At 50.2% G+C, this 19,942-nt stretch overlaps 2 protein-coding genes across 2 annotated transcripts; one reads left to right on the forward strand and one right to left on the reverse strand.

The window, feature by feature from the left end:
* Window positions 1-15,853: 15,853 nt before the first annotated feature.
* LOC128724044 (autophagy-related protein 16-1-like) lies at window positions 15,854-18,506 on the forward strand. Its single transcript, XM_053817812.1, has 5 exons — window positions 15,854-15,874; window positions 17,072-17,189; window positions 17,274-17,535; window positions 17,635-17,778; window positions 18,035-18,506. Exons 1-5 carry the CDS (start codon window positions 15,854-15,856, stop codon window positions 18,135-18,137), a joined length of 648 nt encoding a protein of 215 aa, XP_053673787.1. The 3' UTR covers window positions 18,138-18,506.
* A 116-nt stretch (window positions 18,507-18,622) lies between these two features.
* Window positions 18,623-19,523, reverse strand: LOC128732103 (isochorismatase domain-containing protein 1). Its single transcript, XM_053825265.1, has 2 exons — window positions 19,392-19,523; window positions 18,623-19,322 (listed from the first exon to the last, which is right to left on the reverse strand). The coding sequence occupies exons 1-2, from the start codon at window positions 19,521-19,523 to the stop codon at window positions 18,849-18,851; spliced, it is 606 nt and encodes a 201-aa protein (XP_053681240.1). The 3' UTR covers window positions 18,623-18,848.
* Window positions 19,524-19,942: the final 419 nt, after the last annotated feature.

Consider the following 19,942-nt stretch of genomic DNA (forward strand, 5'->3'; position numbering starts at 1 on the left):
TTCACGCGAACGAATTCCCAAAACGACAGATCGAGGCCGAAGATCGCTATCGCCGCTTAATCATAGACATCCGCGAGACTGGCCTCCCGTATTTAGGGGAGCGGCCGGGAACGGGGGTTGTGGGTTCCCGGCAGAAGAAGGTGCTCCGCGGTATTATTGTGGGTTTCAATTGTCCGAAAAAAAAACGTAAATTATGCGCACCATCACCGAAAAAGAGCCTTCTCCAGCCAGAGAGCCCGAAGGCCGCAAGCGAATGGGCGGAAAATTTGGCCCCCTGAGCGGGCGTGATTAGCGGGGAAAATGGAAACGGGACGCTTCGGCCGACTCCCATATCGTGGCCTACCTGCCGTGGGCCCTTCGTGCGGTAAGTGGAGCGCTCGATCCGGTAGGGAATGGGATCGCAGCCAGCGCAGCCAGCCCTGGCATTAGCAAACACAGCAATCGCTCATCGCAGAGGTCATCGAAGGTCACGACGCGACAAGCCACAACGGCGTGTCGGGGAAAAAAACCCACACACGATCCGCGAAGGGCCCGTGTACGGTACGTCCCACGCGAGGGGACAATCCAGCGGTCCAACGGTGCAACATCCCAAACAAAGTAGCCCGGAATCTCGCGAACCCTGCGGGAGACTTCACCTGCCGATGCAGCCGCGCGAGCGACGAACCCTCTTGCGATCGGTGGCGCCCCAAGCCAAAAGGGCCACCGCAATGTGATGATGATTAATGTCTCACCGATATCGGTGAAGGTCGCTTACGGTATCATTTTGTGCGCATCTTGACTGACGGGTCGGTTGAAAATGCGAACGAAATCGTGCCGCAAAATGGCGCGATCGCGATCGTTTTCGCTGGCGCGCGCGCGCGCGCTCCTAATTGAGAGGCCCTTCGCTTTGGGCGGTAAGGCTTTCCCTTTTTCTTGACAGAGTTCCGACGGACACTTGATGGCCGTTGATGCCGCTGATTTCCATCTGTACTGGAAGGATCAAACGGTACGGCACGGGACTGTCAATGTGGATGGATGAAAGCGGCCTCTTTCAGGGTGTCTAATTTGCGACATTCCTTCAACCTGCCTTTACCTTCAAAGCAGGCAATGTGAAAGCACAATTTGGTGGTTGTCCAAATATCGGACATCGTCGTTTGGTCGCTTCGTTCGGTGAATTAGAAGATCATTCGCCTCTGTGCTGAACGGATTCCGAATTCCTTTCTGCAACCACCATCATTCAACCGATCATTCAACTCTCCAACCAGGCACTTCTGTAACCGATTCGAGCCTGACCCCGAGCCAGACAAGTTGCATATCTGCGGTTAGGGTCATCCAACCCCGGGGGGATAAAGTCCCGCCAGAGATCGATGCGCCATTCACCGGTAAACCCGCAAAGGGTCACCACCGCGTGGCCAAGTCATTCCCGAGCGCCCAACAACCCATTAGCCAGCTCGAGCGCATCGTGAAAGGAATGCGATCTAATTACATACCACTGCACGGAGCCCGAAACAAGCGGAGTGGTGTGTTTTGTGATAATTGCCACAAACCAGAGCACAACCGAACGAAGGTCGACGCCTGGTGACCGGTGCCCTGGCGCACGGGCCAACGGGTTTGTGCAAATTATGACTAAAACATCCCGTCCCGGGAGCAAAGTGTACAAGAGGCCGTGGGTTCGATCGCGCTCCAGAAACGTTTCCAACCCTTCCACGAAGCCGGAAATCAGCCGGCCCCCGCGAGTGGCGCTTGAATGTCTAATTCATGCGTTGTGTAACTGATGTGTGTGTATGTTCTCTTTCTCGCTTGCTCGCTCTCGCTCTCTCTCTCTCTCGCTCTCTCTCTCTCTCTCTCTCTCTGTCTCGTTGATCTCAGTAAGCAGCAGCATCCGGCTCGGGTGGCGCCCGTTCCGGTCGCAGGGCTAATAACAATCCCTAAAGCCCTCCCGAGTGTGCGGAGGCGTTTGCCTGATGCGCCATTAATGTTCCAATTCACACGCGATTATGAGCGCGCGTTTGCATATCCAAGGAACCGGCGGCGATTTGGCGTGTTTGCTCGGTTGACTGTACTGGTTTCAATTAGTGCCCCCAGCCTGCTCTGATCTCGATCCCATCCCACTCGCGGTCCCGGTGCTCCAATTCGACGTAAAGCCTTCATCCCGCTTCAAGCTGGTGCATTTCGGATGCAAATGAAATGCCGGCACCGTGCGCTGGATGCTAGTTCCCGTCCATTTTGTGGGGAAGGTGGTTTTTCTTTTCTCGCGCCCTTCTGCACCATTGCCCACAATGGGAACGTCGAACGGGAAGATCCAACCGATCCGCGATCAACTTTAACCCACCTCGGGAGGATCGCATTGCCTCCCGGGAGTGGGACGTGCTCGCATTACTCGAGTAGATGGTCTAGCTTACTTCGAAAAAAAAGAGCCCTTCCGAAAGGGTATGTCCGGTGTGTGAGACGCGTGCTGATGCGTGTGAATACTTTCGTCACATCGTCAGCGTTTGATGAATCGATTTCTGGCTTTATCCCCCAGCAGTCCCGCGGGAAACGGAAAGCGAACTTGTTCGCTGGAGTCGTTGCACCGCCGCAAGTCCGCCTGTCGCCTCGGAATGGCCACATTCCAATCTCGGTGTGCTATCTTCATTCCGGCATCTACAACGCAAACTTCCAATCCGCAACGTGACTCCTGCCTTCTGCGAGCCGCCTGCCAAGCATCGTCGTAATCAATTGCTCATATTCCTTCCCGCGACAGTCGATTATTCCATGAGAAATGTCGCCAAAGACCACCGCCGGAAGAAGCCCTCCGGGAAAGCATCGTCCCAGTTTCCTTTCCCTGGGTGGTGGGTCTTTCCTGCGCTTTTCACACGCTTTGGCGCTTTTCCGATGGGCGCAAGATGGGATGGGATAAAAAAACACGCGGCAACCCAACAACGACGAAGACGTCGTCCCAACATCCCTGCTCGTGCTCGAGGGAACTCGTTGTGGGGAGGATGAAAACCGGCAGTTGACAGGTGACTTTATGTTAATTTTGACCTGCTCCATGCAGTCCTCTGCATCGTTCTCGCTTCCTCGCAGCACTCCTTTTGCGCACGAAACTGGTCGCTGGATGTTGGCTTTTTCCCGCATTTTGGCGACGCGATTCGAGTGCCGAAAGAGAGCAGCACCACCATTGGAAGGGACCCAAGTCCCAGTGGCATATTAATTCGCCTAAACAAACGCGGAACCCTTACTAACGACTCGCCAAACGCCGGTAGTGGTCTCTGCAAATTGTGCCAACGCTCGCGAATTGATGCACCTGGCCGTGCTGACATTTAATGGCGACCAATGCGACTCGTACAACACGTGCATTCCGCATTGTCATTGTGTACGTGGATCGCGTTGAGCATTCGGTGAAGTCGGAAGCCCAACCGGTAGCCATCGGAGAGTGGGACAAATGCGCCCCGGCCGGGCTGGTAAATAAATATTCAATTTGATTTTATTGACTTACTTCAAGCCCAGCTGCTGATGCGAATCTCCACCGCTGCCGAGATGGCGTTATCGCTGGACCTGGTCGTCGCTTTTCCAGGGCGCTCGGAAAAGCCTTTTGCCATCGAGCTGTTCTTTTTTTTTTCTTCGCTCCCCATCGCTATCGACGTCGTCACCGCGAGCGCGAGAGAAGACACGGCCGACAGTCGCGATCGGGTGAATTGCAGTTTTGTGTGACCAATATGGGTGATCGTAAAATCATTCCCGATCATCGAGATCATCTCCGGACTCGCGTGTCTTCTCATGTGCCCCGGCCGGAGGTGAGTTGGTGCTTTTTTGGTGCCTCGCGATCGCAGTCTACGACCGCGATGATCGCTACTCGGTGCGGATGAATGGAACGGTTGGATGGAAGGGCGAAAATTGAAGGAAAACTTCAGCTGAACCGGCCGCCCGCCTGCCAGTGGCCCGCTCCAGCTCGGTGGGTGGAATTGGAGCAATCGTTCACATGACGGATGGATGGAATTTACTTATGCCGAGCCGGAAAATGGGTCAGTGGGAGATATGCATCAACGGCGCCAGGGCCCACGGAACACCATACGGTACCCGCTGGCATTGTCATTGCCGGAATTAAACCCAAGCAACTTGCTGCTCGCAGGAATGCTTCCCTCTCGACGTGCACATACACACACACACACAGGCATCTTGCACGGTATGATTTTATGCTCGCTCCAGGGTAGCTTGATTGGGAGCTCTTCTGGGAGCTTGCTTGTTGTCGCTGCTCCCTGCTCCGGAAGCGGCCGCAGATCTCGTACGAATTTGCGAGCTCGATAGGTGGACCAGCTTTACGGTGCTTGTTTTGCTGTGGCCGAGTAATTATAGAAATACGGACCGCGTTTGCGACCCTCGGGCGGCCACAAATAATAATAGCACTAAAAGACAGAGCCACCCAACCAATGGCTCGTTTGCCACAGCCTGTTTCATTACCAGGCCCCATGAATGACGCACGGATCGGCCTCCCGGAAGGCGCCAGGTTCAAGTCCTCGAAACTAGAGCACGCACCACACGGTGTTGGTGGCATATGGCCCACCGGCACGTCCAGTGAATGTGCGCCGGAACCACCAGAGACCCCACGGCGGAAGAACTTCATCGTCTGACGGCGCCAATTAGAGGCCCGCATCAGCAAAGGGCCACCGGCCGGGCGACATCATCCGGGAAAAGGGCCCCGTTCGCTCGTCGTGGGCGGACGTTTGTTTCTGGTGACAGAAGCGAGTCGTGCAGCTCCCTCAGAGCACACTCGTACGCTGATGACTTAATGCCAGACGTTGGTTGACTCTGTGACCGCGGGAGCGCGCGCCCGAGATGGATGGCTGTCAGGTTGCGGTGGATAGGAACGCGTTGTTTGTCCTTATACAGCGTTGTGTAGAACACGCGGACGCGGTCGTTGATTGTCAACGGGTTTCGAAGACGAACCGCCATCGATTAGTACCTTCCACGTTGTTGGTCGCTCCTCTGGTGGCTGCACATTTTTGCGTCTGAAGGCCACCTTCGCCACCTAACTGTAAACGAGCCCTACTCCTGCGGGCGAAGTACACCACCATCGATCAACCGACTTGACGTAGACGAGGCAGCTACGGTGCCCCAAACCGTCGCCCAAATCCTGCCATCCGCGGCTGGCGGGAAAACGGGAAAAGTCTTCCGTTCGCCCGCCGCTGGCAGGTGCTCCAATTCAATGGAATTGATCGCCCATTCGCCAATCCGATATCGCCCTTTCCGTCCGCGGGGCACACCCGAGGGACAGGCGAAAAAGTGACGCTTTCCTCGGCTATCGCTTTGTCACAGTCGCATCGGTGCGCGGTTTATGTTTATTAAAATGGAAAACCATTTTAATGAGCTTCCTTTGGGGTGACACCCCCGGCGAGAATGTCGAACCCAAACATCGGCGGGAGTGTGCGGCAAATAATAAGGGCTCGAAACGCGCCGGACCTCGACGTGGGTTGGTGGCAGTGGTGCAGCGCCAGTATCGGCTTGTTTGAATCGCGCAGCAACCACGAACCGTTTGGCTTCGAGTGGGGTCTCGCCATGGCGGAGAGCAAGATGACAGCTTTGATCCCGGTGGCACTCGGTGGCAGGTTGTCATGCAGATGTGGCGTGTGGCCACAAGGGTTCCCGACCGCGGTCGCAACTTTGTAGCGATTTTCAGTGGCTGCTCGGCCGCCGTACCGAACACGAGTCATCGAAAGCTTTTTCAATAATCGTCTTGAGACGGTCGCACGTACTTGTCTCGTTGGGAAAATGCTTATTAGGCTGACGCAAAAGTTTAACTTCTGCTTGTATCGCGGAGTGTAATTGCGTATTAATTGCACCAATTTCACCATCTGCTATTGTAGTCGTGCTCTGTAAAATTAGTAAAAATTAGTCAAAAATCACCTAAAGATAATGAAAACGTCAAGCAAAGGTTCTACTTAAGTGTGATTGTTGGTAAACAAAGCTCGCGTCTGTCAACGTCGCTATAAACGAGAGCAAATGTCGACTAATGTCGACGTTTGAAAGTAAATGTAAAATAAAGGGACCAATGCCTGAAAAAAGCTTGAAATAGCTACATAAAAGATGAACTAATTTCCATCCAAAGAGTTCCTAAAAAACATTATTATTCCACACTTTCCATTCTCTACAGCTTACTGTGGTAGCTGCGCTCAGTTACGTCTGCAGAAAATGTTTATTTAAAAGGTGTTTACCTTAAGAGTAATGTGACTCAATATCGTTAAAACGTATCGGTCGGATGTTCGCTTTGCTCTCGGAATGGACTCCGAATGGTCCTCTGAATTTATGTGCTGCCCCATCTGCTTGCTTTATTAGCTTCTGCATTGCCCCGTTATTGGCGGTACAACGATTTCAACCACCTACTGCACCCTGCGCGGGCAGAAGTGTCCGGCAGTAACGAAATGTGACGTATAATTATTTTCTATGCAAATTTCGCCGATCTTTGCCCTATCGGTCCTGGGCCGCACTGCAGACTTCCACTCCGGGAAGGTTGCTCTCGCGTGAGCCCACTATAAGCGGACGGGATCCGATGATCCTCCTGCCATTTCTAAGTGCAGCCATGTGTGCCATTTTGCTCGCCCTGCTGCTCGATGATGCTATCGTATCGGAAGGCTAGGTTTTTGTGTTAGCTCCATGCCTTTTTTGCGCGCCCCATGCCCGTGCCCAACAGCACAATCGATCGAACCACCGGCGAGCCCTTGCGCTGGTCAAGCCCAATCGATGGTCTAATGGAAGATTGCTGTTCGGGTCCCGCGATCGGACCGAAATCGCGCTCGATTTCGCGGCGCTGCGTACGCCAACGCCAACGTACACCCGCAATTAAGTAAGTTGCAATAAAAATTCAAATTACCACAAAAGGGATCCGATCTCGGTGAGGCCCGTGTCGCGTCATCGATGCTTGTAGGTTCGCTTGTCCCGCTACTGCCGCGAACGGGCGCAACAGCATCGAACAAAGTGTCGATAAGTTAAAAGCATTCAACGGTTTTATCGCCACACACACACACGCGTGGTGGTGGCTCGATAGGGTCTTCGGACCTTCGCCCGATATGGCCGGTTGCGAGGCGATCTGTCGTGGGTGGCTTCTCGGAGGCTCCCACAATCCCGTAAGCCGCTTTCACGTGGTGCATCCGTACAGTGGGTTGCATTTGCGAAGGCAAGGGCAAACGATGGCGACAAAATGGCAGACAGTCGGCCCCACGGGCGCTTTGGGCGGGAAACATTCACCTCATTTGTCACTCGATGGACGATTTGTGAACACCCGTTTTAGCGATAATTTCCATGTGCGCTACTGGATGCTTGCTTCTGGTGGTCCGAAACAGTTCGATTGCGCGTTTCTGGTGGCCCATTTGCTTTCATTAGCCCTGCCCATTACGGCGTATGCATATCGCGCCTTAAGCCCATATGGTGCGATCAGAACGAAAGAGAAAACCCAGGCTGGCGCAGGATACGCTTGGGCTTTTTATTCTTTTTATTTGCCTGCCCCGGCTATCTGGCGAAAAAAGTGTTTGCTGTGCTGTTAAACAGGCATTTGTGTGAAAAAAGCAATTCATAGCTATCGAGTACCACTGTTCAGATTGGGCTTATTTTACCTTCCGTCGGCATCACAATGTCAGGCGACGTAACGTGGGAGGTCTCTATTGTAAAAGTAAAACATAATGCGCTTCATATTGCAAGGAGTAGAGTGGCTTTTTAGCCACTGTATAAGCTTTATCTTTACTATGCGCACCGTGTTAAATCACGAACCTAATTACATTTGACCAATTCAATAATTATTTTGAATAGTTTTATAAAGCTTTTAAAAATTAATCCAGTCCAAAAATTGTCACACCTTCTCAAATGCGCTTAATTCAATTTGATCATATTATATGTTTTTTATTAAATTCTTCTATCGAACCATCTTTTTTTGTTAAATCAGCTTCCGTTTCTCATTAAAAAAAAACTCATTCATACAGCTAGTGGGTTAGATAAGCCGGTGAAGAATTCTTTTCGCATCAGTCTACAATTGCATGTCTCGTAAGCAAGCAAGCAAGCAGACGTCTTTTCTACTATAAGCATCTATGCATGGGGAATTGTACGTTCCTAGCTGACACCTTCTTGATACGTTCCTTGCTGCTGGACGGCGTTCAAGGCGTTCTCTAAGCGCGTTTGCTTACATGCCACCCGGTTTTCTCCCGGGCAGAGTGGCTTTGATTTTAATTGAAGCGATCACCGAACGAACACTCCACATGTCCGTCGGGTGATCGCTAAGCCCTGCCATCTTGCAGTAGTTCACTGCGGTAAAGTGTGTGCAACGCAAGCCCAAAGAACTGATGGCCACAGTCCCGCGAAACGACCACCGTAAAGGTGGTTCTATTTTCTCCGACGGTTCTCCATCTGTCCTTCACTCTAACTGCGCTTGAGCTGAGCACTTGCAGCAGCGAGGATTAACGTGGCACAGGAACAATGCCGTGCTTTTTGATGGAGCTCATCAGCGGTGAACCTTGCGGGAGGCAAATGAGCCACGGATCAGCTGCAACTGCATGCTCTAGTGGTCGAAGTGAAACGGCGGTACCTCATGTGGTGAAAATTGCACGTCCCGGCGCTGTGCCGCGATCGTGCACGCCGTACTAAACACGCCGTACTAAGCTTCCGTGAGCCGGCCGCTGACGAGCTGACGGTGGAATTAATAATGCAAAATACGCCACCTCGCACAGCCAGCCGGCGGTTCGACGAGCGACAAGCGTAGAGAAGCAGATTCGCGCTAGCACGTGTGCCCGGGATCGTGAACCCGTCAGGGGGAATTAAATAAGAACGCTGAACGCTTCTTGCGGATGTGTCCTACTGTAGCGCGCAGGCGTGTGAGTGATGGAAATTATCGCGACCGCTCTCAGTGGTGGGTACGTGATTGGAAATGGCAACGCGCGTGTGGCGAGTTCCAGTTTCGAGTCGACGTTCCAGCGGCCGGAAGTATTCTGGGAGGCCTAAAGGCCCCTAAGGCGGCTTCACTCAAATGCATGTGCCGCATTTTCCTGAGGGATCTTATCGCTTGTCACCGATCTGTCGGTCGGCACCGGTGCTGGTTTGCAAGAAGAAGCGTTATTAAAGGTGCCTTATGAAGCGCTAAGTCGGTTGCTTGCAAATAAGCTACTCGCTCCTAATGTTCCTAAGCAGCTCAAGCTGGTAATGAGGCCGGTTTTCTCACCATTTGTGTGTCGTAAAATTTGTTAGCCCAATCGGTAGAGTTTCATTACAATTAGCACATTTTTTCCGTCCTTCGTGTCATAAATGTGCTAGCTTGCTGGAAGCTTCCAAGTGGACCAAAGTGTGCCCTTTGCTGGAATGTGGGAGTTAATAGAATCTAATGCCGAACGCGAACGCATCCGTATGCGTCAATTCGCATCATGTTCCATCCCGTGTACATCATCAATTACTGTCGGGTCCGGTCCGGGGCACAGAGAATCCCGGAGTTCCTATCGATTCGCAGGATGCGACTCGCGTGTGCGCTTGCAAAGCACGGATCTGCGGAAAATGCTCAACCAGCAGATGGCCCATTCCACGCGGAGACCCACTGCTAGTAGCGCCAACTTGTTTGGCCAATCAATTTATGATGGTGAAGTAATTTTTCAATTACACCACCACAACGTTCTCGGTGCGGTTGCGTTCTTGTTATCATTTGTTATTTATACCGGCGGTGGGCTTTATGATTGTGTTTTAAATAATGCGTACGCCCTGCGCGCAAGCCCGCTCTATTGGCAATAAAATAATTCACCATTAACGCCCCACGTTGGAGGCCCGAGACTCGTGCCCGAGAGTCCACCCGGTGCGCGTTGAGCCTGGGTGCGATCGATCGCTAGAACCTGGTGCGATGCACCACCACCGATGACGTGATAGCAGCCGCGGTTCGTCAAAATTTATTGGATGCACTTACCCGTGGCTTCGCAAGCGAATGCACTAAAGCGAATGCACACATCGTTCATCCTTTCGCATCGTGGCACGCACGCGGCAAGACAAAAATCGCTAGGGCAACATAAAAATTATCTTCCCGCGGGTCGTACCGGCTCCAATGGGTCGCTCGATCGCTTTGCTCGATCACCCAGGCGGTGTTCTGTGCGCAGGCATGGTATAGAGCTTTACGTGAGCTTTAATGCCACAGAGCCACGCCTGGCACGGTGAAGGCGTCAACCCCGGGCCGGGCCTGCCGGCAACGCGTTGGCCTAGGCACGCTGTTGGCGGGAATTATGTTTTGTTTTAATTAATTAATTATCCATCCATTGCTTCCCTCCGGGCCGGCGGCTGGACGACCTACGCAGCCGAAACGTGCCAGCGCAAGCGGGAAAGGCCAAAGTTAAGCGCCGATCGCACCGCAGCAAGAGGCACAAATAAAAATAGATTGAAACGCAACGGAGCACAAAAAAAAAAGCGCAACGCCGAGCTTTGAAACGTAAGTGCGCGCAATTAATTGTGCACAATAAATAGTTTTCAATTTAATTTCGCCGCCGGCGACGTTCCCGGTTGGCGTGGGGAACACATTCGCCGGAAACTTTTGCGCGCACCGGTGGCCATCGATCGGAATGTGCCCTTCGGACGCGCGAGCGAAAGTGCGTCCTGTGGCTTGCGTGCGAATCCATCGATCCATCGCTAATGAGAGCGCACCTCGGGAAGGTGTTGGACCTCTGGTGCAATTATGTCACATAAATGTCGCGACGCACAGCGACATTGGGCTTGTGACATGAGGGAGTGAAAAAAAAAGTAAGGAATCCATCCCACGGTAATCGTTTTTTGATCTGATTTTGTTTTGTTCGGGCGCCGCGGGCAACACCATATAATTAGTGTCAATAAAAGTTCGACCGGCCAATCGATCGTTGACAGCGCAATCCGCTCGGGGGTTGATGCTACCGCTGGTTAACAGCCATGTCATCCTGACGAGAAGCGATTCCGATCGGATGAGCATGTAGAACACTCGGCTCGGCGGCTCAAGATCAACCGTCGCTTGGCGGCAGAATGTCCCCGGCAGCAGCCTAGGTGTTGGTTATTTAATTAGATCGCTTTATCCGCTCGATCGATCTAAGCACGATCGCTTTCCCCCTGGACAGGCCGACAGTTGTTGAACAGGTCCTGTTGACACCCGTGTGTGTGTGTGTGAGAGGGCATCCGTTGGTTGATGCAGTCCTTCTGGCAGGTGCGAATTAGTCGGGCGTTGCCTGCCGGTGTTGTTTCACAGCGCTTGTGCAACGTCCGGTTTTAAAGTGGGATAATTGACGGATTGACGAGATAAGCCCGGCAATGCCGGATTGCAGTGGAACTTCCATAGTGAAAAGTGCTGCTTGAGGATGCTTTATTCGAGCTCTTGGCTCAATGGGCTTGAAACCGACGTCAAAAACAAAAACAAAACGATCCGACTACGGGGCTTTGTTCTATAATTATGATTACGATTGTTATTAACCGCAATAATCGCGAGCTGGTCGCGAAGGGTTGCTGTCCCCGGTAATGGGCGTATCATCGCCTCGGCATAACGATGCCTTGGGTTTGAGCCACGAGAAGCCACCGACGTCGTTGCGTATGCCGATTCAACCATTCCGGTGGTCGATTCCGTAGAACATGACCGCGCATTAGCCCGCGGGTTGGTAGCATAAGCAAATGGCGCACTCCCGCCCCAAAGCCGCGACCTTCGGAACCATCTGATGGCCGGACCTTTCCGTCTAATGATGCTTCCGTCCTTTTGAAACGCCACGAATGAAGCGCCTCGGACGCACGGACTCCAGCGATCGGTAACTGAAGGCCTGCAGAAATGGTACGATTCTGGTAAGAATTTTTATTGCAGCGCATTATGCGGGCTGGCCCGCAAGAGAGGACCACGTCTGGGTGCTTTTCTTGTTCATCTCGCACTCCGTTAGGGAAGATATGCTGTTAGCAAGAAGGGAGCAAGTCTTACCACGGCCTGCGATCGAGCGGGAACAAGCAATTCAAGAAGGAACACAAGCTAAACCGAAGCTCCAGCTATCGGTAAGAGCTATTTGAAGATAGTTTACGCTACTGTCGATCATAATTTGCATCGAGCCGGTGCACTTTTATGTTGTGCGTTCGGTGGTGGAAGAACGAGAGTAAGAAGAAAACGAACACACTCCGGTGAGACGGCGCAAGACTGGAGTTTTCCGGAGGGACTCCAAAGAATGCCGCCACCGACGGAACCGATGAGGCGCACACGTGGAATGATAATTATTATGGTTGTATTTATTGGTACGGTTATTGCTATATTTATATGCCCATTCCGGCGTGTATCGTGATCGCGGTCGATGTTGACTTAGCGTCACTCGCGATCGTTTGTCTTCGGTTTTGGTAAGCGCCGAATGAAGGCTTTAATTCGTTCTAAAACGTGCAACCGAGAGTTTCCAGTGAATGGGGTGCATTTTCCGTCCTCCGTTAGGCTGCATCATTTGGGTCAACCAACAACACGGTTGTCGTGGAGAAGAAGCTGTCAATCAACGGATTTTCACTCAGTTTGTGGAAATTTACGAGCGAGCAATAACTCACGGAAGCTAATTTGATTTCGCATGCTAACAGTCTGTCACAAGAAGACTGTCCATCTACTCAAGCATTGCACACCGCGCTTGTTATTACAAGTTGCAATATCGTTAAATGGGTCGATCGGTTCCCCAAAGGACACACTAAATGTGTGTAATGTCACATTTTACACGCCCAAACTCGAATACCATTGTCGAAGCAACTTTCAAGTAGCCAAGGCTAAAGAGGGCCACAAATCACGTCCCATAACGAGCGTCGGTAGGAAACTATAAAACGCAAACCAGGCCCTCAACAGCAGGCTCAAATGTCCTGAGAGCGGTGACATTCTCAAGCGCATCCCTTCACCACTTTTAACCACCCGTAAACAATTAACTTTCTATCGAACGACGACAACGACGACGATGACCATAAATCGACCCGTAGAGGGTGTTAACGAGTCGCACGAAACTTCGCCCCTGTGCATTTTCACCGACAGCCAATCGCTCACCGTGTGTGACGAAACGAAATCGGCTGTCGACTGTCGATGAAATAAATCAAGCCAACAGCATGTTATTGTGCACACGTGATTCGTTCTGGCACATTTATACGCGAACCCCCACCCGTTCGATGGCATTTACTGCTGACCGATGGGCAATGGGTCATACGGTGAACGATGGCATGATTCATAGATGGAAGCATACCTAGAAGCATGCCAATTTGCAAGTAAAAAAGAGATTTATAGCCTATAAACGTAGTAGAAGCAAGCATTTGGGTATTTTTTGTATCAAAATTTGGCGCAGCAAAATAAGTAACCTGGCTTCAGCGAGTATTCAAGAAATGGAAGAAAGTACCAATCGCTTATATGAGATTACGTCGATAATACGAATCAACAACCTTTTTAACTCTTTCCTTTCGTACTGCAGCTTTTGCTCAACTTATTGAGCTCATTGGGATTTTTGCACCTTTCCATAGTATTATAACAATCCTATGGTTCATTCTAGCGAACTAACAAATAAACTCAATCTCTGAAAATGTGTGCCAAATCAACCACGATCCAATATTGTGCCATCACACCACAGTGGTGAAGTTTGCTTTTAGCCAATATTTTCTCCATCATACCACCGTGGTGTGAGATCGACCGTTAATACAATAAAAAAGTAGCACTCCAACCGGATTTTAACAGTGTGTAAATTACAAGATTATGGCCGTTCAGCTACGAGTACCCTCCTTAAGATGCACTCCGTTTTGACGGCTAATGAGACGCTTAATGTCAACGATACAGCACGCACGGAGAAATATGATTCAATCAATAAAACATAACGACTGCATTTCGATCCATCCACAGACGGATTGTTCGGCCAACGCAGGCCCCCGGGTTAAGTGGAACGAGCCACATTTATACCCATTATATCGCGCTAAAAGAGCCGCATCAAACGCCACTTCCCAAACGAAGGAGAAAAAAATGGAAACAAATTGGAAACTCGCACTATCGATCCCGCACCAGCATCCAGCTGGCGAACTCCTTCGCAACAGGGACGTCTTCATTCACGCCGATATAAAACCTTCAAACACCCCCGCGGAACCGGGGCAATAAAAAGAAAGTGATCCTGCCGCATTCCCAGCGCCAGCGCGCTTTTCCTGTGTGTGTGTGTGTGGGCCCACTGCAACGGGCGGTGCAACCACACGATGCCTGCCCGAACGAGACCCTCCGGAGAACGGAAAATGCATTGCGCATTGGGGAAAACGGCATACACGCCGAAAGTTGGCCATCAAGTTTTTGGAACGGTAAAATCCACTTCGAGCGTCGTTCATAAAAAAAAGAAAACCTCCGGCGGTGTGATTCCCGGCCCTATGCGCCGTTCGCTCCCGGGTGCATTCGTTTAACCGGTGCATCGGTGGTGCACCTACGCGCAAACGGTGCCTGTTTGCAGTGGATTGCAGCTAATGCTCGGTAGGGGTGGGCGCGCTCACACACAAACTGGCGATTGACTTCTGAGCTGGCCCCAGGTTCCGGTCTTGACACGCATCCTTCGCGTTGGGAATCGCTCACCAAATGGCTGTCCCTAATGTGGTCGTGTTATTTTTAGCTAAACAATCCACCTCCGTCGCTGGGAAAACGCATCATGCAAAGCGTGCGATCGAAGCTGCAAGTGCATCAGGGCTGTGGAATTCGTGCCACCGATTGTACGGAGAGAGAGCCTCGTTCGTCGATCGATCAGTTGATGGGTGTTTTTCTCTCTCTCTCTCTCTCTCTCTCTCTCTCTCACACACTCACACACTGCACCGGACGACCTCCGAGGAAGCTGGCTGGCCTGCATCGGGTGCAAGTGCATCTCCGGTACTTGCTGCGGGTGGAATTCGTGATTCGGTTTTAGTTTCTCTCGCTCGCCTGCGATAAAGATCGCTTGCCAAGTGCCGTGATGGTGGGAGCGATCGCATCGAGTGGATCTAATGGTGAAGATGATAAAACATGCCCCCGATTGGGTCGGTGCATCGTGTCCCGGTTGGAGTGCTCGTCGAAAAAGGTGCGGGGCTTTTAAAATGCATAATTAAGGGGTGTGCTATCGAATCGATAGCTTTCAAGCCGGCCGTACCGGTGAAAGAGCAGCTTTCGAAATGTTCTAAACGCAACGGACAGATAATGCATCGGTTATGCGTTTATGCTCGGGATTATTGCAACTTTGTTTTTTTCGTTTCCTTGATCGACTTCTAACGATAGTGTGTTAGAGCGCTGTTGGTTTTTCACACCTCGACCCGTTCAGTCACGCACACGGCAATTATTTGGGGCGTCTCAGCAACTATCATCTCGAAAGCGTTGCCCTCCTGCGTTGATTGCACGCATTAAGCCTTCGGAATCGGAAAATAAGTGCACTAATCGTTCACTATGCATCGATCGATACGCGCCGGGGTGAAAAAGCGCTCCATATTATACTACAAATTCAGCTCGTTTTTTACTTTTAATTGCAGCCATTACGCCACTTCGCACACGTGCCGCAAACGGCGCCCCCTGAACTTGCGCTGCATATACACATGCCCGCAATAATCGATTTGCATCCATCGTCCACCGAACCGGTGCGGTGAACCGTTTGTTTTAAGGACGCCCACCGATGAAGAAAAAAAAAACAACCCCTCCGAGAAACCGTGTGCTCCCTTTTTTTTTCTCGCCGACACTCGCCGGCCTTGCACATTTAGCTCTCGTTTACGTTGCGGATCGAGGGCACAACCGCACACGAACGCAAAACAGGAAGAGGTGTTGTTAAAATTTATGACATCACACTATCATCCCCATGCTGGCCCGGGAGCGAAACCGGGTGGGATGCGAAAAGATGGGTAGGAAAACATATGCTCTACAAAAATCTCCTGCGCCCGCAGCAAAAGATGCACCCCCCGATGCATGATGCATCGGTGCATCGGTGCCGTAATTATGCACCACAAATGGGACAGACCGGTGGAACGGGACAAATGGCGTTGGTCGCACCCACCCTGATAAGCTGACGCCATTCATCCCGATGCTTGGCGAGGGAAAATCCGGTGGGTGTGTTTTGTGGGTGAGAAAAACGTGCCACCACGCGTGCTGGGATTCCGGACCATGTTGTTGTGCGTACTAAAGAGCTTACACATCAGACCAGATGTCGCAGCTGAGCAGATGGGGGCAGAAGTTCGTCGGTGGGCAGAAGGAAAGAATTCTAGATCGCTGGTTGAGCGCCAGGGCAATGACTGGTTTGTGACTTTGCAGCAAAAACGCTGAAGCTTGATATGCGGGAGGGCTCGAAAGCATCTTAACGAACGAAACATTGTCACAGACAACAATGTTCACCTCTTATGTACGGCCCATTCATTAACGCGTAATACTTGTGATTGATTTTCCTTCGCGATAAACGTACGTACGTAGTGTTTCCGTGGGAAGGTGGAAAAGAGCGACGAATCAACCAATCGTAATTTTTTCTTATATGTTTTTCTTCATGCCTGAAGAGTTTACCCTTGGATTTCACTCTTTTATGATTGTGAAGCCTTTTTTCAATTGTAAAATAATACATCAAATCTGTGCCACGGTTACTTGGATTCGTTCTCCAGCTAATCTCCTAAAGCTATGCAACAAGCAACACACGTCGTTTGAATGCAGTTGCAAAGAAAATCACACTGGAAACTGGTTGCAGCTTTAGTGAGAAGAACCGAAGGCTCCCTACTGCTACACACATTACTGTGGCATATTTTGACTGGGAAAAATGAGTGAGAGAAAGAGAGAGAGAGCGAGCTGAATGCGCTGCTGAATTATAGTTTTTTAATGAGCGAATAAATACAACATAAATGATAACGCAGTATTATCGAGCATTAGTCTTCAGGCTGGCCGAGGTACGCAACCGTATGGAAACTAGGTAATGCGTATCGCAAGATAAATAGTGTTGGTTCCTTCAGTTTAATCGCTCTTAACTAACTGTTCAGTTATTAATTTGCTATTCGTTTCACGGCCCTCGCATGCGATGTAGGCCATAGTAGATTCATATTTATGTACGCAACCTTTACGGACAACTAACATAATCGCATATTTATTGTTTGTATGCTGTATTGACACGGTCATTAACTATGAAACGTTATTCTAATTTTATCATTACAGCATACTTTAACTGGCCACAGTGGAAAAGTACTCGCAGCAAAGTTTCTCGGCTCCACATTCCTGGTCACCGGTAGCCACGATCGAACGCTGAAAATTTGGGACCTCAAAAACCGTTCATGTACGTAGAACAGTCAGCAGTTAGACTGTTCGTTTACACTGCATAAATACTGTTTTTTTTTAATGTATTTTATCCCACCTGCAGGCACTGAAACAAAGTTTGCCGGCTCGAGCTGCAACGATCTAGTCACTACGGATAGCTTTTCCTTCATCAGTGGTCACGTGGACAAGAAGATACGCTTCTGGGACGTTCGGACGGCCGATTGTACGGCGAATGACATTGCTCTGCTGGGAAAGATCACCTCTCTCGATCTGTCGAAAGATGGAAAGTTTCTGCTGTGCTGCGTGCGAGATGACACGATCAACCTGCTCGACCTGCGCCAGAACCGCATCGTGCGTACATTCAGGTGAGCTGGACGAGACATTTCGTGAAGATGTCTGCCGATCTTTTGATTGCATTCTATTTATATCACCAATGGCATGTTTATCTCGTTGTTTTTTTTTAGCAACGATCATTTCAAGGTCGGCTGCGATTGGTCACGGGTGGCGTTCAATCCATCGAGTACTCGAATTGCCGCTGGATCAGCTGATGGATCCGTATTCATCTGGAACATAAACGGTTCCCTTGAGACAACTCTGAAAGATCCCAAGTAAGTTGTTATTTCACGTTGCTACTTCGCTTTTTGCTCTTAAGTGTAGTTCTTCATGCCCTCCATTTAATGCTTTTGGCTTGTTATAATTTCGGTAATACCGTTCGGTTTTGCTTCCTTTCATCCCCGTTGGGTTTACGGATCCATCCATCCGCCAACATACCATCATCCCCAAAAACGCAATGCATCACACATTCGCACACGATCTTCTCCATCACGCCTCGAGGACTACTGACCGGAATTGGTTTTTTCACAGTGGAAGCGGGGCTGCCGTCACGGCCGTCAGCTGGCATCCGTTCAGCTCCACGCTGGCCTCGGTCGATCGGGCCAAGAAATGCACGATCTGGTCGAACGCTTAGCCCGGCAGGACGGCAATCACCAGTCGGTCTTCAACAGCGTCCTTGTTGCCACCGGGCACTTGCAGCTGGCCAAGGTTCTGCTTCGGGAAGCAACCCGCTTCTCGGAGGATTGTCTGTGCATCGTCTGCATCATCGTTAGTGCGTCGTTGTCGATGGATGCTGTTATTGTTTTCCCTTCTACTGCGGTCGTTCTTTGAGGTCACCGTCCCATTCGTTCTACACAGTAGCATCCTTACGCTTCCGTAACGATGAAACGGCTGCCAGATTTGCCTCGACATGGCTCCGAGGTGTCGGTGTTGCAGGAACCTCGACAAGAACACGTTTGCGCTTATCCTTTACTGTTTTGTCCCCTGTTTTGTAATCATTATTATCAGGTAAGCACAATGGCCTTTTTGCCGAACGGGTGGCAGTTACTCTCAATTCGTTCAAATGTGCGCATCTTTTGCATTAATAAAAGATATACAAAATATGAATAGACCTCTGCTTTTTTATTACTTTTGCTCCTATAAACCAGCTGTTTTATAATTACACTGTGTGCTGTCCACTATTTCTATAAACCCCAAAATGCATTCGGTTTCCTATACAAAATCGTAAAAGTAACATGAATTTTGAATTCAATTGTACCTTTAGAAGGTGAAAGCTCGCGCCCTCCTTACCACTGCCATTTTCTGCAAATATAAATCGAAATTTCGTACTTCACTGGCGCAAAGCTTACAGTTTCGCCAATTCGGTATCAACTGAAGGTTCGCGTACAAGATGGCGCACCTTATCAAACGCTGGGTGCTCCTTGTCGCGCATCAGCTTGAAGATAACGTTTTCGCTCGTCGTCACAAAGCACCCGTAATTGCGCATCCGCTCGAGGGCTAGCTTACGATCCTCCTGGGTGCGTGAAACCGAGCAATCCGCTGCCACATGAACCGTGTAGCCTTTCTTCAACAGGTCCATTGCCGTCTGCTCGAGGCAAATGTGCGATTCCAACCCAAACAGCACCACCGTTTCCGGACCGTCGGAACCGTACAATTCATCGATTTTTCGCTGCACATCCGGGATCATCATGCTAAACAGCGTCTTCGGAAACACGCCCTTGGCGTGCGAAATATCCAGCTCTTTTACGATGCGTCCCAGCTTCTCGGGGTAGTGTTCGGTGACGATCAGCGGTACGTCGAGCATTTTACCGGCTTGCACCTGAAACCAGAGACATACAATAAGCGTTTGGGCATTTCGTGGGCAATCCGTAAGGGTAGCATTTCATACCAGCTTTGAAGCGTTTTGAACCACGGGATCGAACATTTTCATGCCGGGTCGGAATTTGTCCTGCAGATCGCACAGCATGAAGAGCGTTTTCTTCACGTCCAAGTAGCCGAGTTTAGTCAGTTGGCGGGCCATGTTTACGAAACTTTTTGTTTAAATTTCGATCCACTTTTAAAACAAAACGATCCCAAGTAGCAAACGTACGTTCTTACTGTTTACACTGGTGGTTACTTCCAATTTGAATCTACACTGGAAAAGGATTCAACTTTATGTTAACAGATTAGCGAATGTTTTTGTTATTTTAATGCAAAGAAACGTATTATGACACAATCGCCTTGACATTGAGCATAGAACATGGCAAAATGCTAAACGTCAGTCGATGTTAACATATATGTTTGCGTTTTCAAATATACGGAATAAAATATACTGTTTCTGTACTTTTTTAATTGCTATTACTCATATTCACAACTCATTTGAGAGTCATTCATCGCGTTCGCATGTTGTTTAGATATGTTAGTTCATTATCAGTAGCATTTGCACTTAACATGAATTTA

Source organism: Anopheles nili, chromosome 2, assembly GCF_943737925.1.
Source record: "Anopheles nili chromosome 2, idAnoNiliSN_F5_01, whole genome shotgun sequence".
Classification (NCBI taxonomy): Eukaryota; Metazoa; Arthropoda; class Insecta; order Diptera; family Culicidae; genus Anopheles; species Anopheles nili.